The sequence below is a fragment of the Elgaria multicarinata genome, chromosome 8 (assembly GCF_023053635.1).
Source record: "Elgaria multicarinata webbii isolate HBS135686 ecotype San Diego chromosome 8, rElgMul1.1.pri, whole genome shotgun sequence".
Classification (NCBI taxonomy): Eukaryota; Metazoa; Chordata; class Lepidosauria; order Squamata; family Anguidae; genus Elgaria; species Elgaria multicarinata.
Genome location: NC_086178.1, coordinates 41,094,725 through 41,119,225, shown reverse-complemented (window position 1 = coordinate 41,119,225; position 24,501 = coordinate 41,094,725). Strand labels below are relative to the sequence as shown.

The following is a 24,501-nucleotide window of genomic DNA, read 5'->3' as shown; positions in this document are numbered from 1 at the left end:
TTTTTCAGTGTTTTAAGAATTTGACTCCTAACTACCTGGAATAACTGACAAGCAGGGAGGAGCAGTGACAGCAAGTCCCCCCCTTGTGCATTCTTTCTTGTGCTTCAAAATTCATATTCATGCTGATGTTTTGAAAACTCTCTAATGTAGTCTTGATGTAAAATTACTTTTTATATCTGTGTATGTGTGTAGTAGTGACCTCTGCTGGAGCCAGGTGGATATTACTCAAAACGGCTATACTGCTGGTAAAAGTTGATATCTGTTATGAGTCTTCTGTGTAAAGCTGTACTCCACATTCTCGCTGCCACACACTGTAGTTTGGATTCTTCATGGAGAATCTCAAATAGAATAGATCAGGAGGAAAAACAACGCTGGCTCTGTTGGTTCAGGCAACATCTCTGTACTTGAAGAATGTTTATCATGGGAAGAAAATGCCATCTTTTTCATAGTCTGTGTCCTGGAGATATTAAACCCATGTATGAAAATAGTGGTGCTGCCTAGATTAAGGGGTTCCTGGGTAGCGATGTTGGAGGAATCTCTTGGGGGGTGGGGGTGGAGCCCAAACTTCCCTTAGTTCGCCACCCCCCTCCCAGGACTTTAGTATGTGTTCTGTGAACTGGCTTGACTTGATCTGTATCTTGTTGGCCAGTTTGCAGAATTTCTGTATTTTTTTCTTTGCGCAAATAGAGAGTTGCACAAATTTCAGCCGCAGTTGGCACAAATTACACAAATCTCTATTTGCGCAAGTAAAAAAAAATATGGCAAAACTTCCTGGGTCTTGGGGAAAATCTGCAGCTCAGCCTACAAATGCGAGCGAAAATCAAGCACTCTAGGGAACTTTATCAAGCCATATCTCTAGTCATGGGTAAGATGTCCTCCAGTTCTCCCCACCATACCCTTTAGCAGTTGCTTTACCAACTTTCCTTACCAAGTTGCAGCAGAACCAGAAGCATCTTACAGAAGACCATGGGCACCCTGTGAAGTGAAGCTGCAGTCATGCCTGGTATCTAGATTTTTTCAGAGGCTTCACTCTGCAGTGTACCTAGCCTCTCCCATAATTTAGGCAAGGGCAGGGGGAGATGTTGGAGTGGTTGCATTTGGGGGTCCTGCACCTCAGCCCGGTGGTCCATCCCTACCAGTGCCACAGTATGAAATAGTTTTTCCAGGCTGAATAATATGTTCAGAATTGTCCATCTTAACCAAAGGATGAAGAGTCATTTACTTCATTCACTCAGTTGAAATATATAGGGAGCCAAACTCCGCATGGGAGGTATTTATATTTAATGGACACTTCCGATAACTGAAAATTATAAGAATTCTAGAATTAACAAAACCTGATCTAAGTTACTTGGGTATACAACTTTCCATACTACTTGACATTCCAGAGCAGATCAAAAACTAGAAGCGTGTCATTTTAGGCCATAGCAGTAAATTTAGGGAGACAGTACTGAATGTCTTCCAGTAACTCCCCTTCCACTACTGGCTCTGATGTGTTCTGTTTGAGGCAAGTCTTGAAAACCTCCAATCCACTAGTTTCTTCTTGTATTACATTGGCCATTCAATTCTACTACATTCATGGAACATGAATGAATTTAGCAGGTTTTTCTTCACAGGAAATTTGAGTCCTAATCAAGAGGACTTAAAAAAATTAGTCATCACTACAGTTTTCCAGCTATAATCTTGGTATTCCATATTGCATTTCTTGACTGCATTGACTTGCCTGGAGGACACAAAGCAGTCATATATTTCATTGGACTAACTTAGATTGGGGTAGAAAAATGCAAACCTTCAAGTTTGCCAACACTCTTTCCCCTTGATGCTTTAAGGATACAATCCTATGCATGATTAGATTAAAAAAGCACTACAACTCGCAGCATTCTTCAGGCAGGCTGGGAATGCTGATTGCTAAGGGACTGCTTTCTCTCTGAATATGCATAAGATTGTGCCTTAAATGGTATCTTTGTATCTAAATTTTAGCTACTCTTAACAATCTGGGAATTGTGCCATTTGAGTGAAAATTAGCAGCACCTGCCTGTGAATCTGTAAAACTATAAAGCCATTCCTGTTCAAGCATTTGGAACAATGTACAGCATAATAAATATATGTAAGTAGCTCAATCATCTGCATACAAGATGTTAATAGTATGAAGCACTGCTTTCCACCACAGATGTTAAAAGCATGCTTTGACCAAAAATGTGTTCTCTATGATCTGGCAGTAGCAGTGGCAATTTGTCCTCTTACACCCCTCTGCTCAGCCCAACCCAAGAATGTCCGAGGGAACTCCGTTGCTAAGACTGATCCAACTTGCATGTGTTTTAGGCCACCTGGTTTTAAAGAGTTGTTTGATCAGTTTGCTTTTACTTTTCCTCAAATTGCAAATCCTTCAGAATCTGATTTCTACTTCCCCCATTGAAATGGATCAAGAAGAAAGGAAGAAAACTAGCTTATTCTGTGACACCTGCAACTAATATATTAAAGGGGTGGGCCTGAACAGTGTGGACTTTGCCAGAGGAGTGTCTGATGCAAGCTGATAGATTATGCAAAACTGGGATGCCAGGAAGTGCCTAGGAGTGAGGACTGCAGAGTGGCCTGAACACATTTATTCCCCGCCCCCTCGAAGTCCAGAGTCTCCAAAGTTTTCATACTGAGTTTATGCCGGCGCTTTCTTGATTAATCTCATTGTTGTTTCATGCATCTATTCAGACTCCTTAAGATTTCACCCCAAAATGAATGCCTGCTTTTAACTATTAGGCTGAAAGTCTGAGGCTTTCTGGTTTAAAGTAAAACTGTTGCGACCATCTTGATAGCAGAGGAAGCTTGATAGCTGAGGAGCTTCATACGAACCAAAACACACAAGGATGACAATAGAATGATTATAGAATTGGATACAAAATATGATCAGCTTAAATGTTTGCAGTATAAAAGGACTGGATGTAAAGCACAGGAATGTTGAGAATAAGCATATGTAGTTCTTATTTAAAAAACAAAAAAACCTTGGCAAATACAGTTCCTACAAAATAACAGCTTAATAGGTATCTGCAGAATTCTCTGAGAGCCACACGGGCTGCCAGTCACAGAATCTGTTTCCACATCAGCAGCCAAATTTGAAGTGAACCTCGAGTATCCATATGAGTATGAGATTTACAGTGGGTTGTATCCAATGTTTGCCTGACTTAAAGACCCATTCATTTCAGTGGTCTACTCTAAGTTGGACTAACATTGGATGCAATCCTTGATTTCCCCAGAGAGCCTCTAGGCCCCTGGTAAATCAAGATCCCGGGTGCAACTGTAGCTTCACTTCGCAGTGTGCCCAGCCTCTTCTATAACTTGGTTTTCAGGATGCACTGGCCTCATAAGGCAGCTCACAGTACTACAAAAATATGGACATGCAATTACAATTAATAGACATTAATAGCAGCTAATGATTTTTAAGCATGAAATGCAGGTGGAACAAATGAGTCTTCAAGTTTTTTTGTGGATTTTTTTTTAAAACCCAGCCATGATGAAGCCATGCAACTTTCTGGGGAGGGAATTCCAAAGCTGTGGGGCCACCACTAGGAAAGCCTTCTCCCTAGTACTCAGCAACCTAATGGCCCTTGCTTGTGGGCCAGAGAGTGATGCTGATCATGGGCAGGTTCATACCAGATCACCACTGCATGGTCAATCCTTCCATGTCTCAGTGCTGGTAAATGGTGCCAAGCTCTTCAAGTAGGCAATATTGAAATTCTATCATTTTTGAGAATGCTTAGAAACAAGGGGCCAAAGTATGAGATTTCCACAAGTACTCTTTATAGTTCAATTGAATGTTGCAGTAGAAAAGCTTTCCACAAATTTGAGAGCATCAATACACAGCTTCGTCAAGGATCCAAAGGTTCTTGATAGCTATATGCAGTAATTTTTTTAAAAGCACAACAGATGTGCATATTCTGATTTTTCATCTCAATTTAATATTTAATTCTGTTGTTTGTTTGTTTTATCTCTGGGGTCTCCCATTTCTTGGAGATTTATAGAAATCTTGACATCATGTGGTCACTGTAATGCAGCCACAAGAAGGTTTCTTGTACCCAAATGCACTCGGCTCCAAAGCCCAGACTGTCAAAAAAAAAAAAAAAATAGAAGAGGGGACAGAATTATGAGAGTAAGGCTATATTATATTACTGTATGTATTTAGAGCATTTTTATGCAGTTCATCAGCCAAAAAGGCTCCCTGAGCAGCTTATGAACAATAAAAACAAAATAGTCCCTGCCTGCAGACTTAGAAAATGAAAAAGGAATTGGGAGGGAAGAGGAAAAGGCAAGTAGACTTTCAGCAGGGCTGGTGGAATGGATGCTTCCCATCTCCTCTCCCTCTGCTGCAGGCTGCTTGAATGGCTGCTGCTGGGGGGCAGTTGAGGGAAGAGCCAGATTCCAATATGAAGAGACTCCTGATGGAGGTATGATGGTCCAGTAGAGTAATAGATAATGGCAAATGGGTCAAAGAAGGAGGGGCTTATTTCAAAGGGATAAAGGCTGGAACCATTAGAAATGCCCCTTGGGCAGAAAGAAAAAACGTAGTGGATGTGGGGTGACCAGTGCGTAGGATGCAGAACCCAAGCTGAAAAGTTCCTTGCTGCAGAGAGACGTTCTGCTGTTAGATCAATGTTCTTCACCCAGGGACGAGATCCAAATAGCCCCTAAGCAGGACTCCACACTTCCAGCGACAGAGGGTTCAAAAGTGCTTTATTGATTAGTAATCAAGGTCTGGTCTCTTCAGAGGGAGCAGTCAGACAAAGACATTGGGAATTCAGCACAGCATTTCAAGCCTGCAAAGGGTAGGGCTCAGTAGCAGCATGAGCCAATCAGAACGTAACACTGGGGCATAGCTAATTTCTGTTAAACAATCCCCTTTGCTCTACTCTAAGCAAAGTTACTGTAACCTAACCTCTGCTCTACTGTAAGCTAACTTTTGCACTGGAGTTGAGACTGTTTTCATTAGATAAGACAGACACAAGGAGACATCCAAGGAGAATACTCAAGGAGACGCTCTCGCATACGTGATGCTTCGTTTGCTGCTTAATGGCTACTTCATAGCTTCCTTTAGAAAATGGAGGCACCTATGCTAACACTGCCATTGAACCTCTACTGCAATGAGGAGGAAAGGTATGGGCTGGAGTTCTTATTTTGCTTTTTAATTTTTGGGCTACCTTCCTGGCAGAGTTGGCATCTAAGGTAGCTTACCCAAAGCTCACGAACACACCAATATAATTTCAAAAGCATATCCCATTCATAGGCGTGCGCAGCACATTTCATTAGGGGGTTCAGCCAGGGATTTTTTTTAAGGTAAACATTGATTAAATATACAGTAATAAAGGACTTTTTTTCATTCATCAAACAAACAAAATAAATGAAAACTGAAGTAAACTGTATTTTTTTAATTAACAAGTAATCTGTACTTTAAAAATACACATTTTAAAATGGAGACTCTGAATACTATTTTTTTTTGCTGTAGTGATAACCAGGCATATATAAAGACACAGTCAATTTTCACCATCTTTAAATTTAATCAGATAATGACCTAATCCAAACTTTCTAAAACAGATTCACATTTAAAACAGATTCTATCACATTAACAACGAGTGTCATCTTAAGTTCCAGCACCATACATAGAATACACCATACATAAAATGCCCTAATAATGATTTTAAAAGATTGCCCTGTGTGCTGCTGAGCAAAGAATTTGGAATGAGGTCCAGGAGAGAGACTTCTGGGGTGAATATAGTGAGGACGAGGGGTGGCTGCGAGCCTAGCATAAGAGAGGGCTGGCTGGCAAGATTTGGAGAACTTGTGGGAGTGTAGGAGATCTGGAAGTAGGGACATCTCTGGAAGGCCGCAAAGGGGCTATTGGCAGAAGACAGGAGATGAAGGAGAAAAGAGAGGATGGGAAACCGTCACAAGGGCACATCAGTCTTCTTTACTGATCAATTGTAAGCTGCTCCGGGAGCCTTTTAGGCTGAGGTGCGGGATAAAAATACTCTAAATAAAAATACTCTAAATAAAATAAGGGCAGAAGAAGAGGATTGGTGTAGGGGGAGCCCTGGGGAAAGAAGAGAGAGAAATGCCCCTATGTGTGGGGGTAGAAGAGGGAGAGAGGGTGCAGACAGGAGAGGTAGGAGTGTCCTGGAGGGGAGAGGAAACAGAGGTAATGTTTAGCCTTGAGGAGAAGCCTGAGGGGAGACATGATAACATTCCTCAAATACTTGAAAGATTGACACACACAGGAGGGCCAGGATCTCTTCTCGATCATCCCAGAGTGCAGGACACGGAATAATGGGCTCAAGTTAAAGGAAGCCAGATTCCGGCTGGACATCAGGAAAAACTTCCTGACTGTTAGAGTATGACAATAGAACCAGTTACCTAGGAAGGTTGTGGGCTCTCCCACACTAGAGGCATTCAAGAAGCAGCTAGACAACCACCTGTCAGAGATGCTTTAACCTGTATTCCTACATTGAGCAGGGGGGGTTGGACTTGATGGCCTTATAGACCTCTCCCAACTCTATTATTCTATGATTCTATGAAAACAGTAGTGTAGATCCTGCTTGAGACACCTGGGCCCTGTACACCTAGGAAACCCAATGCATGTTGTTCAGTATCTAAATTATAGCCAGCTCTTGCCAGGGCTGGCCCAAGATATTTTGCTGCCCAAAGTGGAATAGCAAATGACATGACCCCCCACCCCACCCCCAAACTCACAGTGCAAAGCCAGTAAAGTCATTTTGGCACTTGAGGCCAGTGGACAACAGCTTATTATGCCATAATAAAGTTGTGAGTCTTCCAGATCTCACAGGATACTTTACGGCTTTTGAACACAAAAGAAGAAGAGGACTATACCACAACCTGGCCTTGTGGGTCATGTAACCAGCAAGTACAGTCCAGAAAGGAAATCCAGACACAAGCAATTCAAGCCAAACCACACCACATACCCACATACTGTATTATTTTGCCCCAGTCCAAACATTGGTGCTCATATTCCTTTTTGCTGCAGTGCCACTTCTGCCCCCTTGACCCAGATAAGGGACCTGGGCAGCTTGGAAGAAGCAACAAGTAAAGAAGGCCTATGGCACTCCACTGAACATGTCAACAGCCAGTCTACCCACTCCTCCCCTTGCCAGGAGTCACGCTGCCTATAATGGCAAAGTATAGTAATTGCCTGGGCATCTCTCTCTGCATAATCAGGTAGTAGCTTACAATGGTGTTAAGCAATTTTAGAAACCATGTGTAATAGTCTTATAGACCCCTTTATGTCTTAAAATGCGTTGCTTCCGTTCAAATGGCAGATATATCTTCCACACTGACAGCTGCTACATTCCTGATACTAGACCAATAGTATATATATGATTCAACACATGTGAGGAGTTTCACATTTTAAACTCATTTAAGGTGCAAGCCTGTGCATATTTAGAAAGAAAAGAAGTCCTGCAATTCTCAGCATACCCCAGCCAGCCATGCCAGCTAGGGGATTCTAGGAGTTGAAGGACTTTTTTCTGTCTAAACATGCATAAAATTGTGCCTTTAACTTATCATGTCACACTAACAGGAATACAGGAATCAAATAGGATTTCCTTCTTCAGTGGGACACACTTACTTAGGAGTAAGTACCATTTTGTTATAGGAAAGGATAATATTTTTTGATTTAAAATTTAAAAATAACTATCACCTGGTATCATCATTATCTACTTATATAGCACCATCAATGCACATGGTGCTGTACAGAGTAAGACAGTAAATAGCAAGACCCTGCCGCATAGGCTTACATTCTAATATGCACAGGCTTGCACCTTAAATGAGTTTAAAATGTGAAATTCCTCACATGTGTTGAATCATATATATACTATTGGTCTAGTATCAGGAATGTAGCAGCTGTCAGTGTGGAAGATATATCTGCCATTTGAACTGAAGCAATGCATTTTAAGACATAAAGGGGTCTATAAGACTATTACATATGTACAGAGTTTTCCTATGGAAGACCTGGCTGGTTCACTGTTGTAATTATTTGATTGGGACTGAAGTAGAGGGGCACTAATTTTGCTGTACTTATTGTCTTTAAATATGGTTAAATATCCCAGTGTGGGATGTACTTAATATGGTTAAATATCCCACAGTTACCTTGCAATTCTATTTCTACAATTCTTTTTCTCCTGTCCTTTCTTCATCCTCTCTTCATTTTCAGGCTGCATCCGGTGAACATTTACCTCAGAGTAAGTTTGATTGATCTCAGTGGGGCTTACTTCTGAGTAGACATACATAGGATTGTGCTGCAGCTCTGTTTTAAAGTGACACAAGATGCACACATCCAATGTTTACCAAAAGAATGGCTTGAAAAAAGGGGGATGGACACCCTAAAATAAGCAAGGACAGATAGGAATTGTTTTTGCATGCATTCTGAAAAAGGTGCTGCTGAATGAACCCTCCTTAGCCAGGAGGTCCTGGGGGGGGGGCATTGCAGTTCTCCCCTCTTCCCCCTTTCTTTTCTCTTGCTGGAGACCAGACTGGGGTGGGCGGTGGGGCAGCGATGAGGAGAGAAGGCACGCAAACATGCAGCTTCTCCCTCTTTCTCCCAAACATTACAGTACCTGCAGGGCTGATGGGGAGAGGAGGGCAGCAGCTCCGAAGGGGGAAAGGCCCCAATCTGCAGCTCCGGGCACAGCCTCAGCTTTTCAAGGAGGCGTTCCTCCCCTTCCTCCCTCCAGTTCTCAAAAATATCAATACAGCAACAGCTGAAATGTGCTTAACACCACAATACCAAGAGGCTTACTCAGAAGTAACTCCCCGCCGCCTTGGAGAGGATTTGCTTCCAAGTAATACTTGTCAAATTAAAAACAAAAATAAAACACAGCTTTTTATCTCTCCCAAATTTGTCAGAATTGGGAACCTAATTGCCACATATGAAGACTACCAAAACATATTAAAGAAAGCCACCGGTAACCTTTTGGAAAAAAAATATAACAGAAGAATAGGCAAAGATTTTATTCTCTGGAAAGTATTTAAGCTGAGCTCACAGAAGACAAGACATTTTACATTAAAGAAAAAGAGAGAGATACAGATGGTGGGAACCTCCTGACGCGTGCTTATCCCCAGGATAGCAATACGGCACAAACACAATCCAAAGCCCATGTTTCCTACACAAAGCCTCCCTTGGAGTAGAGCTTCGTTTGTTCTAGGGGGCTTTTGCAGGAGAAGCAATCTGGGTTGGGCATTATTAGAGGTTGCGGAGGGGGAGGCGGGCGAAAACCAAGCAGCTGAGGATGGGGAATGGACACGGGGGCCACGTACCTTCCCTGGCAGCGCTGCTGGCCTCCCGCTGCTACTCCCTCCGCCTCGTAAGGTGCTGCTGCTGCTTCTCATCCTCCCTCCTCGTGCTGCCCACAGCTCTGGCCCTCGCGCCGCCGCGCCTCGTGCTTCTTGCTGTGCAGCTCAGCCAGCAGCCGGGGTCTTCGGCGCGCTCTTGAATCGCGCGAGATCTCGGCTGCTGGCTGGGAAGTCTCGCAGGAACTCTTGCAAGCCTTCCTACTTCCTGTGAAAGTTGGCTGGGCAGCCGGGAAGCAAGGCTGCAGAGCAGCTGCGGGGCTGGGCCGCGCTTAGAGGAGCTCGAGCCAGAGCAGCGGCGCCTCGCTTGTCCTCTCTCCCTCAAGTGGCTCACTGTGCAGGCGGGGCAAACATGGCGGCGGCAGCGGATTAGGGGGTTCATTTGAACCCCTTGAACCTGCTGTGCGCACGCCAATGATCCCATTCTATATAAACAGCAATAGGAAAATCAGCAGATAGTCGGCAGCTGATAGTCCAACCCACCCTTTGCCAGCTTGGCCCCCTCCAGATGTATCAAATTATAACGCCCAGCCAGCATTGCCATGGGAAATGGCTGCTGGCCATGATGGCTGTGAATTATGAAAGTTGCAGTCTAATGCATCAGAGGGACACAAGTTGAGAAAACCTGGACAAGCCCAACCAACCAGTCAATCTGCCAACCCAAAGGCTGAGTATACAAGAATAAGGTGTGTGTGTGTGTTTATGAGCTATCTTACAAATTATTTTCAACCCTACTTTAAATGAATGCTAATCAGCAGCACTCTAATTAGGCAATTTAGAGAGCACATAAACATCTAAATGCTGCTGTCTTCTGTTACAGTAAATACTTCTCTCTAAAATTAGTCCCACTGCCAAGTGGAAAAGCCTTTGTACTGAAAGCTGCATTTGGACTTGGACTAATTGGTTACGAGCCCATAATTTGGTACTGTGTGGGCAAGTAAGAAGGCTGGGTGTGTTGCTTCGTTGCTGGGATTTGAAATCTGAGGCGAGTAACCCCTTGCACAGCTTCAGACTTAAGTATAGAACAACTGAGATGTGTGAGAGAATAAAATGATAGGTACAGCCTGCACTTTTTGCGAGCTAATGAAACAGTTTAGGAATACATGGAGGGGGCAAGAAGGAGGTTTTATATTCAAATAAGTGTTTCCAGTCGTGCTCTTATGGAGGTTAACTCTAGTGGAAGGGGGGCAAAATACCCCTGCCTCAGCAGCTGATGAAAAAAAAAATTCATTCTCTCTCTCTCTCTCACACACACACACACACACCCCTCCCTGCCTTCCTTCTGTTTGAGCATTGGCTCACTCCCTCTCTTAAAATGGAGTGCCTAGAACTGGGCACAGTACTCAAAATGTGCCCTGATTAACATAGAACAGAGCACAACTATTATTTCCTGTGATCTAGACATTATGCTTTTTTTTGTACCCAAGTGCAAGACTTTACATTTATCTCTGTTGAATTTAATCTTGTTAGATCAGACCCAGTGTTCCAGCCGGTCTAGATCATTTTGAATCTTGATCCTATCTTCTGTGATCTTGGCTGTCTCTCCCCACCCCCAACCCCAGCTTCGTGTCACCTGCAGATTTGATACGATTCCCCTCTACACTTCCAGCCAAGTCATTTATAAAAGCATTGAACATCACACGGCCTAGGACAGAGCCCTGTGGCATGCCACTTGAGACCCGCACTCCAGCAGGATGCTGATCCATTAATTGGCATTCATTTGAGTATGGTTGCTCAAACAGCTGTGGATCTACCTAATCGTGGGATTGTCCAAACCACATTTTACCATCTTGCCAACAAAGACTGTTGCACTAGTGTTGGTGTGGTAGTGCAACATCATTAGCAGTAGTTCTGGGCTGCCATTGGATGCTATTCACTGTGTAATAGTAAGTCAGTTTGCATCCTGTAGGCTTAGACATGTTTGACTTTTTCCAGGCAGTCCCTGCTGACCTGGTTGACTTTTTTGCTGGCTGCTGTAATAAGTAATCTTCATATCTTGGGTATTATGAATGATAGCTGTAAAAAAAATCTCATTTTGGGATTTTACTAATACTCAGTAAATCTTGGACTACATACTAAATGTCAGTTTCCTATCTTGTGTGAAAGTAGTTTAACAATTTTGAGGTCCCTATGAGTGAGTATGGAAGATATGTGAAGATTCTTGAGTCTGTCATCCCTCCCTCATGGGAGGGATGGGGGGGGGTGTTCTCAAAATGTAAAGAAGCTGTCCTCTGTATTTGTGTTGGCAGCGGAAAGAGATGTAATGCCTTGGAACATAGTTCAGTTTAGCATTATTGTAACTGATTTCCTTTGTTTACTATTGTCCACGCTCTATGACTGAAAGCTCCTGTTCCTCCTCCTACTTCCATTCCTATGCTTTGACCATGCCATTTCATACCATGCCCTTCTCTAAGCTTCTAGTCCCTTATGTGCCTGTTGCTTGTTATTTGAATTTGACCTACAGCTTTCCTTTGGAAAAGAAGGAGTTAAAACTAACTCTAAAAATAAACTGACAAAGTATTATGAGGTGTGTGCATTACTTCAGTTTTCCAAACACCACACAGAATTAGTCATGCTTCTCCCTTCAACCTTCATGAGTCACACACTTTAATCCCCGTGCATTGGGTTGAAATTGTCAGCCCAGCTATCTCACACCATCCATTATGATTCCATTTTTTGCTTCAGTAATGGAAAAGAGAGCCCTAAATTCATTTTCTACATTGCCAGACACAAAGAGGGTGCATTAATGTATGCATACATAAACATGACATATGCTTTAAAAAACCATTTGCTCTTTTAAAATTCTAGTTGATTTTTAAAACAATCAAAACAACCTGCAGTTGGTTGGCAGGACTTGGGATCTGTTCTAAAATAAAGGACATCCTTATTTTTATTTTAAGTGATTTGGCAGAAAACCAAAGCTGAAATGTGATTTTTTTAAGGCTTAGAATGCCAGCTATAAATCAAAATGGCTTTGAGAAACAAAATAAGATGCCCTGTAAGTAGAAAAACACCATCAGACCTGGTATCATGGCCAATTCTGGTTTCCCACCTCCTTTTCCACAGGGGAAAAAGAGTTTTCATGTTTTGACTGAAGCTCAGGATTTACTGAACATCAATGAGTTGGGATTTTCTTTTTAATATTTTTTTTAAAAAAGAAAAGATTCTGTGCAGCTGCTAATATCTGTTTTGGCCATTGTGAATGGTTTGCAAAATCATATTTTCTATCCTCTTTTTTGTTACTTTAAATTCTCTTACATTAGGATGAATAGCAATTTCTCATGAAACAAATGAAGTCCTATGTATGTGTGTAGGGCTCTTTGGTACAAGGTGACATGCTGATCAGCCTGGGTCCCCCTCCTTGCACAGAGGTGCATAGGACTGCAGAACATGCAGGCAATGGAGTAGCAGTATGTCTTGTGGTGCAGACGCTCCTGGTGACTGTCCCCACAGCCACACCGCCAAGGAAAGTCCAAAATGGATCCATATCAACAAACCAGTTCTAGGGGTTTTCAACTGCTGAAAGCTACTGGATCTTGAATGGTTCATTCAAGACCAAGTCACCCCAAAATATTTCAGTTACAACAAGGAACAATATATTGTTGCTTGGGAAAAGTTCATTTCCCCCCAGATTCTATGAGGCTTGCAGCTAAGCTGAAAGGAAACGGAATTCTCGGGGGTTGGCAAATGATGTCAGAGTCCCTGCGAATAAAAAGTGCTGGTTCTGCATCCCTGTGAGCCCTGGTTCCACTACACCACTGTATGCAGGTACATCTGCAGCAGAGCGTTGAACCAGCCCGTGCAGCCCTCTGTCCCCCTCACCTGTGCTTTTAGTAAGTGTGGGGCTTCATCTGAACCATTCTAACAGTAATGGCATGAGAACAGCAACTACTAAAGCAAAGACTTGCTGCTTACTAAGGGGTGGAAACTGAATTTGGGGCATCAGCTTTTGAAGTCTCAGATGTCCACCCAAATAGAGGATGTGGGTCATCATTCTGACGTCATCGCCAGCTCCGTAATCAGACAGCCCTTGCAAGCCAGTGTTGTCCACTTATTCAGCATGTTGCATTTTCCCTTTTAAATTTCCAGTGACTTGTCTTCAAGCACTCTGCACTTCCCTGTAGAACAAGAACAGTCACTTTTTTGTTGAGCGATACCCATTTGTAAAAGTGTAGCAAAAATGATGACAGCATCGCAAAAAAAAAAAGTCTGGAGATTTCCCCAAATCTCCAGATGTGAGCTGCTGATAAAAGACCCAGTTAGCCTTTTGCTATGATCTTGACCTTGTGACCCAACCAGTGACTTTAATTACTGCAGCCACTATCTGTCTCTAGATGTTCTCCATGGCCATCAAAGGAATTGTAGCACTTCTGAAGCGAGTGATTCATAGAAGGCAAAAACAACAATCTTCCAGTCTCAAATCCTGATTTTAAAGGGAGTTCCTGAGCAGTCCTGTTGCCTTCACTGGTGTAGGAGTGAGAGTATGCTGAGAAAGTGGCTTGAAGTTGGCAAACTTGGATGCTGTGGTTTTCTTTGGCTTGGTACCAGCCTGTCGTGGGCGTCCTCAGTCATTTTTCCAGCAGGTGGAGGAAGCTTCATAGCGGTTTGTGATTGTAATTTGCATGCATAACGCGCATTGTTGTAATACATCTGTACATTTTCCTTGTGCACCTGCACATGTTTTGTTGCTTCGAGTCACACTGAATAACATTTAGGGTACAATCCTATGCATGTCCAAAAAGGAAAAAAACTCCTACAACTCTTAGCATTCTTCAGCCAGCCATGCATAGGATTGCATCCTTAAAAATTTACTCAGAGTGACAGAAAGTCCTGGTAATTTGTAATGACACTAGTGCAGAAAAGTGTTTATAGTCAACTTCACACAAGTGGCACCATGAGCTGCAACAAAGCTTTATTTGGTGTGAGGGTGTTTAAAAAACTAACAAGACGCGGGGAGAAACAGATGCACAAACATAGAACAGAAGTCCTAAGAATGCCATATTGGATTCTTTATGGCACTGCTGTCCCCTCCCCTCTAGACACCCAGGTGCCCGGTGTTCTTTAACACCTTGATAGAATTATTTTAAAAGATTTGAACTGCTTAAAGGCCATGCAGCACTTGTGGGGCTTTCTCGCTTCAGGAAGGCTAGAGAATTAAGTTCAAAAGGGCAGCAGGAGTCTTGAAATAAAAGCAGGAAATTATATGGAATTTTAAACTGGAGGAACGTCTTGGAGCACGGTGAGAGGCAAAAAAAGAGAGAGAGATTTATGCAGAACTATATTCTGCAGGGAAGAGATGAGAGATAGAAGGAGAGAGGGAGAACGAGAACAAACACAAATCCTGCAGATAGGAAATCATTTATAATCTTGCCACAAGATGCGGTAGCCCAAATCCTCCCCGCTTTTATGTCTTTAACAATCCAGCTCAGCATGTCTTGCCATATCTTTGCTCAAGGCTACTGCCAAGAAATTAAGTTCATAAAAGTGCAGCACTTTTTCTTTTGAAAGGTAAAAGAATATGCTGGTTGGGTTTATGATGCTTCCGGCTGTGATTTTAGTGCAGCCTTCCCCAACCTGGTGCCCTCCAGGTGTGTTGGAGGGCACCAGGCTGGCAGGGAATGATGGGAGTTGCAGTTTAACACATCTGGTGGGGAAAAGCTGCTTTAGAATGTTTTGCCTTCTTCCTTTATGTGCATCGTTTAAGCAGTGATGTTGTATTTGTTATTTGTGTTCATATTTTAATGTAGGTTTTGTTTTATTTTGACTTTGTGCCTTGGTCATCTCTCACAGAAAGGGAGGGGGATAAGGTGCTAATAATAATTATAATAAATGTTTGCTGCAGAGTTGAGCAAGCTGGATAGAAATCAGCTACCATATTGCACAGGATTCCAAGCTACCATGAGATGCAGCTGATCTGTGGGTCTCTGCAGAGAAGCAGGGCACATGGGGGGGCCTCCCCTGATGTGCTCTATCTCTCTGCAGAATGGGGCTCCCAGCAACCCACCAAACCACTGTTTGTCTGGCTGTCAGTGTACCGATGTGAAAGAGCTGCTGGATTCAGCCTGAGTGGGTTGTGCTTCCCGGGAAGGGCCAGAAAGTAGTTGAGGCCAACACCCACTGCTACCAGCTATAGGAGAGAGAGAGCTCTGTGGGAAAGGCTTTGTTTAAATAAAACGTAGGCAGAGTCTGTTTGAGACCATGTGGGGTGCAATCCACCAACCTTGAAATGGTGGTTGAGGTAGGATGTCATCACTGAATCAAAACACACTCAAAGTGGGCAAGTTATTAAGAGACTCGCCCACCTGAAAGACTACGTGTAAGGTTCTTTCTTTCTTTCTTTCTTTCTTTCTCAAAAGGGAAGAGATGTGACAACGTGAAAGAACTGCTGGATTCAACCTGAGTGGGTTGTACTTCCTGGGGGGAACCAAGAAATAATTGAAGGGTAGGCAACCTGGTGCCCTCCCAATGGGCAAAACCATTGGGTGCCAATAATGTAAAAATGGATAAGATGTAGGGCAGCTTTCCGCAAGGCACCAGTTTGTGGAAGGCTGATACAGGCTTCGTGGGCCTAACTATTTGCCAATAAATGAGAGTACATAGGCAGCTAAAGTGTTTTGATTAGCGACGTGTAAGTTTTTCCAATCTATTTAAGAACGTAAGAAGAGCCATGCTGGTTCAAGCTTCATCTAGTCCAGCAATCTGTTCACACAGAAGCCAACCAGCTGTTGCCTGGAACCCACAAGCAGGACAGAGGTGCAGCAGCACCCTCCCACCCATGTTCCCCAGCAACTGGTGTATATAGGCTTACTGTCTCTGGTACTGGAGGTAGCACATAGCCATCAGGAATGGTAGCCATTGATAGCCTTTTCCTCCATGAATTTGTCTAAGCCACCTTTAACGCCATCCAAAGTGGTGGCCATCACCACATTTTGTGTTAGTGAATTCCATAGTCTAACAATGCACTGTGTGAAAAAGTGTCTCCCACCAATCAGCTTCATGGGATGACCCTGGGTTCTAGTATTATTTATTTATCTAGTATTGCCTAGTATTTATTTTTGACCATCGGTTGTGGGGAGGGGCCAAAAGAAATTGCACCCCAAAATTGTGGGAAGGGGTGATGAGCATTTCAGAGAAATTTCTCAGGGTGTAGGTGCCAGTGCATACCTTTCTGAAAGGAGGTGGTTGAGCTGTGTGGATAGGTGGGTGTGTTCTTTCTTTTACCACCACCACCCCATTCTTGGAAAGCTCCCTGGAGCACTTAGCAAGGATTTCCTCCCTTGAGGCTTCCCTGTGCTGCTACTGCTCAGTGCCTCAAAGCTGAGAGAGGCATTTTTGGTTTTGCTTTGTTGTTATTAGAAGTCCTGTTAACAAGAACAACAGCAGCAGCTTGCTCAGCTTTCAGGCTCTCAGCAGATAGCAGGACTGGGAAGTCCCAAGGGAGGAAGTCCTGGCCAAGTCCTCTAGGGATCTTTCCAAGAAACTCAGGCAGCTAGGATGCCTGCAAGGATGTAATGGGACAGAGGGATGGTAAAAGAAAGATCACACACACCCCTCGGCCACCTCCTTACAGTAAGGTAAACTCCGGTGCCTGCACTTTGAGAAATTTCTCTGAAATTCTCAAAATCCCAACGAAAAGTGACTGCGTCTTCTGCAGGGAAACGAAGCTGTGGCAGAAAGGCAGGGAGGGTTTCAGCACTGCACTAATTTTGATAGTGTACTGGAGGGGAAACTCCTGCACTGAAGGCAAACGCTTGGTTTATGTTTTGTCCTTCCTTGGATACTGTTCCCCAGGCTTGGTAAAACATAGTACAGTTGCTTGCTGGTGCAGTGGAGAATGTCTCCACCAGGCTTCCCCAACCAGGCGCCCTCCAGATGTTTTGGACTTCAACTCCTATCAGCCCCAACCAATATGGTCAATGGCCAAGGATGTTGGGATCTGTAGTCCAAAACCTCTGGAAGATGCCCAGAGCCGGTGCAGAATACGGCTCAGAATCCAGCCGCAAAGCTTGGCTGGGTGACTTCAGGCCTGTCTTTGTTCCTCAGCCTAATCAGCCTCACAGGGTGGTTGTGAGGAAGAAGTGGGAGGGCGGCATGGAGGCTGCCCTGAGCTCTTTAGAGGAAGGGCGGGCTTTAAAAACAAATAAAATCTAACAAAACTAGTAATCGTTGATCTCAAGTGTTACCCCAGTAGCGAAAGGCTGTAACTGAGAATCAGTCTTAGGCAGATGAGGATCTCCTCCCTCAGCCATCCTCCCTGCCCCTCGCCTTCAGCTCCTTCGGGCAAATGTAAATGTAAATGCATCTATTTGCTCTCTCCAGATAGTTATGTACATTGGCCAAGTCTCCAAGGACCTTCTGAAGTGGCCCCGCCCTTGTTCGCCACCTGTTGTCAAGCTTGAGAAAAGGACAACTGCCGAATATGGGATGCCCTCCACACATGCCATGGCAGCAACTGCCATCTCTTTTACTTTCGTTGCAGTGACAGTGAACCAGTACAAGGTAGGCCTAAGTTGCCGCGTGACGCCTCCCTGAACCATTGAACTCTTCCTGTCCAGCATTTAAGAGTGGCTCTGGCTCTAGGAATTGCGGGCCCCCAGCAGTGTGTCGATTTCTCTCTCTTCCTTTGCCTTCTCAGACAAAGGGCTCATCTACACCAAACAGGACATTCCACTATGAAAGTGGCATATAAAAGGCAGGAGCCACACTACTGCTTTATAGCAGTATGGAAATGCACTGCAGGATCTACACTACTGCTTTATAGTGGTACTGAACTGCACTGACAACTGTTGGGGCCCGTGACACATCTACACCAAGCAGGACATAACAATATGAAAGTGGTATGAAAGCAGAATATGGTAATTGTCAATGGGCCCCAACAGTTGTCAATGCACTTCAATACTGCTATAAAGCGGTAGTGTGGCGCCTGCCTTTTATATACCCCTTTCATAATGGAATATCCTGCTTGGTGTAGATGAGCCCAAAGTTACCCAGTTGATCTTTCTGCACTGGGGCAGCTCTGGCTGAACCTGGCCGTGACGCTTGACCCAAATGCCTGTCTCTTGCTCAGTGTGCAGCCAGATTCCCCATTGTAATCTCTCTCTCTCTCTCTCTCTCTCTCTGTGTGTGTGTGTGCGTGTGTGTGTGTGTGTGTGTGTGTAGCAATTACAATCATTTTATTTGCAATCCCTTTTCCTGATTGAATTTGCCTCTTCCACTGATCTGACCCTTTCAGGGAACCTTTCACTTTGACAGAAGGGAGAGCTTGTTCCTAGGAATGTGTAGCTAATTTTGACCCTTATCATCATCTATGTGAAGTTAGAATATTTTGTCCCAGTATGCATCAATACCCTGGAGCTGTGGACGCCTGGGAGGAAAAACAAGGAAAAATGTGTGAGGGGCAGGGAAGGGAGGCAACACAGGGAGGGGGTGGAGGGAACAGTTTTCTTCCAAATTTTCCAAAACTATGTTTATCCCCCTTTCCCCCCACCCAGGCCTTCGTATCTCTACACCAGGCACTTATGCACACAGCCTCTCCTCTGTTGCTCTGTTTTGCAGTCAACCACTTTGGAGAGATTCATTTGGAACTCCTCCGTCAGCTTTAATGTTGCTGCTTTGAATGACTTAATGCCTCTGCAATCGTGGCTGTCTTCACTGTCCAGCAATTGGTCCAAATGCAGGGCTGGGAAGAGACCAGCCCCTACTTCTCCCCCTCTCTTCTCCTCCCTTTTCCTCCCATCCAGTAGAAGCTGGTGTCACCAGATTTCAGTGGGGCTGTGGAGCCACCAGCCTCCACTGCTCCCTTCTACAGAGGGAAGACTGTCTTCCCTTTTCTGCTACACATGCTACCATTATTTCTATTACGACTTCTTCTATGTCCTTTACTTTGATCAGTGTGGGTCTTTAAATACAGTTGATTCGCTCTAGTTTTAGTCATACTTGGAAGAGACCCATTGAAATCAATTTGATTTAAGTTGGTCATGACTACGCTCCATTGCTTATTTATTTATTTATTTATTTATTACATTTCTATACTGCCCAATAGCCGGAGCTCTCTGGGCGGTTCACAAAAATTAGTAAAAATTACTTAGGCCACAGCTAGACCTAAGGTTTATCCTGGGATCATCCAGGGTTCGCCCCTGCCTGAGCACTGGATCCCCTGTGTGTCACCTAGATGAACAGGTTTGACCCCTGGACGATCCAGGGATAAACCTTAGGTCTAGCTATGGCCTTAGTCTAACTAGGGCTAAGGCTGGAGCCAACCCAGGCTAACTCTGATTCTTGCATCTCTGGGACCCAGTCCCAACTGTGCAGCCTGAAGTCTTTGGAAAGGATAAAAAGTCCAGGAATCAAATTATTCTAAGGACACAGACACCTCGTTGCTAAACAGTTTACTCACAGGTGTCTTATTCTAATTCATAGGACTTTAAATACCCCAGAACTGACTTGAGTCTAAATCTTCCATATAGATGGGCCCTTGGTGAAAGTCTGATGCCTACTTGGTTATACGATAGATATGATTTGCCATTGACATTTTTCACTCCTCTTATGTTCACAGTACCCACTTGAACTTGGCCTGATGGGAGCCTTTTTATTTTCAACCCTCGTAGGCCTCAGCAGAATTTACACAGGAATGCACACACTGCTGGTAAGGTCTTTCCCTGACGTATTGGTGCATGCAACTATATATTAATTTATTTTTATAATCCTGAAGCATAATTATAAATAAATATAGATAGTAACCAAATACTATGAAATAACATAAAAAAAAACACCTCTTCCAAAACGGGACATAATTACACTTCCAGCTCCAACCTATTTGACATCCATTTTCTCTCATTTCTGTCCTGACTCTCCCACACCAAGGCAAGGCAGTGCACATAAATAAAACTCCATGCTTGAACTTCCTGAACATTAAAATAGTTTTTATCTCTTCTCCCTGCTATTCTTCCCAAAATTGATCACCATCCTTCAGGGATCACCTGCAAGTAAGTGCCCCTTGGGGCAAAGTTTGCTGACTCAATAGAATCGTGGTCTTCCCACCCACTTCCCCATTTGCCCATGGCTACCAAGAATGTCAGGAGATTGGGAGGTGCAGTAACAGCTGGATGGTTTGCTTGTTGGTGGAACGCATCATCTTTGCTCATAGTATAACTAAAACTAGCCCCTAATTCAGCGTTCCCCAACCTGGCGCCCTCCACATGAGTTGGACGACAACTCCCATCATTGCCTGCTAGCCTGTACCAGGTTGGTTGATAACTTCTGTACTTGTAAAGAAGCAGGTTGTAAAAATAAAATAAAATCTCAGCACGCAATAATCTCAGGCAGTAGAGTTCTGCACAGTTTTGTGTGTGTTGTCTTTCCTTGTAATAGACAGGCAATTTATTTTATATTTTAAATACAGACAGTGAGAAAAGACGGTTCTTGTTGTCCGTTCTTGTCCTGTTCTTGTGAGATTTTCTTCCTGTGTTCTGTGTACCACAGTTTCATTAGCCTGTTTTATGCTTCTGAATAAGTATTGGTACTTATGGAAAACATACTTGTTCACCCATACATAGCACAGTTTTGTTCATTGAACATTAGGCTGAATGTAGGTTATGTAATAAGAAGAGGTATATGGCAATTTTAACCATACCACTTGCTGGTTCTCATACTGGGAGCATCCTGAATACTGTTGTAAACGACTAAGTTTTGCTTGTTCATCACCACGAACATCGGTAAATGTCTTGACCTTAGTAGATCAAAACAGTGGCTTAAAAGGGAGGATGTCTCCTGTTTAGCCCTAATTAATGACCCAATGTCAGCCAGTAAAAAATTCAGTCTGCATATTTCCTTCAGTGTTCGATGATAGTAAAAGACTTTTCTAAATTCGGATTTGGTTGGTGGTAGTGAAGAGTGAAGGCTTTGTTGACTCCCTTGAAAGAACAACGCTATTTTAATGGGGGCGGGGGGTGGAGAGACAGACTGAATTATAGTTCTGTGAGGATTTTTTCTGATCTCAAAGTGAATTAAAGATGTAACAGCAATAAATCTTCTGCAGTTTAAATGTGTTTGAATGGATTCAATTATCTTTATCTAAGTAGAAGTCTCGAATCCGGTTTTCTCCTATAGCTTTGCTGATTCTTTTGCTAGTTCCCTGTCTTTTCGGCTGAGTTAGACCCATGCTTCCCCTAACATCCAGTACTGGGAAGCTTGATTGGTTTGTCATCTGTAAACACAACTCGTTGGTAAATGATCTTTTCTCTTGGCAAATGGTCTGTAATACTGACCGAGTGTTAACATAATCATAGTATGCACATATGGGAGAGTTCCCCCCAAAAGGTAGGCTATAAATCTTTAAAATAAATAAATCCTTTGTAGAACTATTGTCCTGCCAAGTTGCAACAACAATCCCCACACATTTACATCTATTCAGAATTTGGGGAAGAAGTAGAGTGTTGCTATGGGTAGAACTGAATATCATCTGACCATTGATGACACCTCAGCCCAAATACCTGGATGACTTCTCCCAGCAGTTTCACATAGATATTAAAGTGCATAGGGGACAAGATAGAACCTTGCAGCCAATGACCAATCCTCCAGGAAGTATTGAAACCACCATAACACCGTGCCTTACAAACCCAACCTGGAGGCTGCCTATACAGCGGAAGGTTGCCACTGCAATAAGCAAAACACCACATTCGCTGCTTCAGGGTGGTGGCGGCTAATCCCAATGCAGCAGCAAAAGCTCAGGGTTTCCAGTGGCTGGGCCCACCCCCTGCCTGGATAGACGCCAACCAAACAGGGGTTGCCATCCATCCGTCCACGACTCCACCACAACTCCAGAGCATGGATAGATGACGGATGCACCACACTCGCCTCACTCTGGGGGAAAATGCTGGGGTATGTCCCCGACCTTTTTTCTTTGCAGCTTTGTGGGAAAGCCCCATGATGGCTGCGAGGTGGCTGCTGTGTTGTCTAATCAATACAGTGCCATCATGCAGACACCTCGGGGCTTTCTGTACATATAGACAACCGCCTGGATAGGTGGTCCAGAACGATAATGTGTTCAATAGTGTCGAAAGCTATCCTACTGCCAAGAAGTCTGGGTGAACCAACAAGGTAGCAGTCCCCAGCCTCCATTCATTCTATAGCATAAGTCATCCACCAAGGCTGTTTCCATCCCTAAATTGGGTCTGAAACTGGATTGGAATGGATCCAACACTTGGCCAGGAATGGAAGATGATTGGATAATTACCACTGAGCGGTAGTTATTCCAGATCACTGGATTTAAATTTGGTCCTTTCATAAAGGCCTCACCACGGCCTCTTTCAAGGGAGCTGGGACTATCCCATTCCATCTGTCCAAGAGATAATTTCCACCTCTGAGGTCTGTATCTCCAACCTATCCCTGGTGAATGGAAATAGCCAGGATGAGCAAGGATCAAGGGAACACGTAGCAGGCCTCAAGACTTCCAAGCCATCTGTTCAGACCCGTATCCTCAGGTGCTGGGTACAAGCTTCAGCACCATTCTACCCTTTTGCTTGGAGGCTACTCTTTCTAGTCCACACCTCTTAATCTCATTTAATCCAGGACAAATGCCCTTTTCCAAGAAAGATGTGTGAGCAGGATATTAGATTCATGTTTGCTCTTGTTTGTAGATCTTTCCTGCACATTCCGTATGGATTTCCAATTTTGACATAGCCTTTATTTCCTTCATGGGAATAGTTCCAAAAGCGCTCTTGTGGAGGAATCTAATTATTTTTTTAAAAAAACTACTTAGATCAAATAACATCATTATACTGTAAAAAGTCGGGTCCAGCATTTCTTCATCTTAAGTTGCAGAGATGCATCCTTGCATTTTAAATCCATCCTATTTTTAAAAGGAGAAAACATTATTGCTGTATAGTAGGTAACGACTAGGTTTGTACTAGTGGGCTCCTTGCTGCGGCTACTTAAACACAGTTGCCACTTCTTGATTTTTGACTGCTATTTCCTCTCCAGTTCTCCATCGTGTCTCAGAAAGTACACCTGAATATGCAGAGGACAATTTCAGTAATTTCATAGTTGGAATAAAGCTAGGTAAGGTAACGTGAAACAATGTAGTGTAGTTCAGTCCCATTAAAAGGTGGAAAGAATCAATCTGACTTTGCTTGTTGGATGTTGATGCTTTAAGTTGGTAGAGTGAGCTATAAACTCCATTATGTCAGGGTTTCTTTTGTTTTTATTTATTTATTTATTTATTGCATTTATATCCCACTTTTTTTCCTCCAATGAACCCAAGGCAGCATACATAATCCTCCTCCTCTCCATTTTATCCTCAACAACCCTGTGAGGTAGGTTGGGCTGAGAGTCTGTGACTGGCCCAAAGTCACCCAGTGGGTTTCCATGGCCGAGTGGGGACTAGAACTCAGATCTCCCAACTCCCAGTCAAGCATTTTAGTTACTACACCACACTGGCTCCTGATGGTTATCAAAGAAAATTGCTATGTTGAGACTAATTGATAGAATTGGAAATGACCATGGAGATCATCTAGTCCCTCCACTGCTAAATGCAGGCTCCGCAATGCAAAATACAGCTACTGCTGGCCATGCAGCTCCTGCTGAAACACCTCCAGTGAAGAAGAACCCATCACCTCCCAAGGCAGTCTATTATTCTGCTAACAAACAGCCCTCAGTGGTAGAAAGCATCTCCTAATGTTTAGCCGACTTCCAACAATTGGTTCTAGCTCTGCCCTCTGGAGCAACAAAGAGCAAATCTGCTCTGCTTTCTTCACAACAGCCTTTCAGATACTTGAAAGCTGCTATCTCCATTTCTGAATTGTTAGGACCAACCTAGATATCTCATGGTAACTGCACAGCAGCTGCTGAAATACAGCAGCTCTTCCTCTGTAATAAATAAATGAAGTTGCCCATGTTATCATATCCTGTGTTTGCCATAGCTTTGGCCACAGAAGGTATAAAAACATGGATGTCATCACATCAGGATATGATGGATAATTTTTTCTTTACCGTTTTAAATAAATATTTATGTGCCACCTTTATCATGATTTCAAGACAGCTTGCAGTAACTAAAAGATACAAAAGAGCAAACAATACTATAGAATAGCAGAAAATAAAAGTGTCAATGGAATTCTGATTAATGCTGCAGGAAAATAAGCATACAGCTTCTGTAATGTCTAA

At 43.4% G+C, this 24,501-nt stretch overlaps 1 protein-coding gene across 1 annotated transcript in view; it reads left to right on the top strand.

The window, feature by feature from the left end:
* The window catches only part of SGPP2 (sphingosine-1-phosphate phosphatase 2), a 55,167-nt gene that overhangs the window by 24,253 nt on the left and 6,413 nt on the right, over window positions 1-24,501 (top strand). Inside the window, exons 4-5 of the mRNA XM_063131503.1 lie at window positions 17,662-17,841; window positions 19,898-19,987. Of these exons, the coding sequence (XP_062987573.1) occupies window positions 17,662-17,841; window positions 19,898-19,987 (270 nt within the window). The remainder of the gene's footprint in view (window positions 1-17,661; window positions 17,842-19,897; window positions 19,988-24,501) is intronic.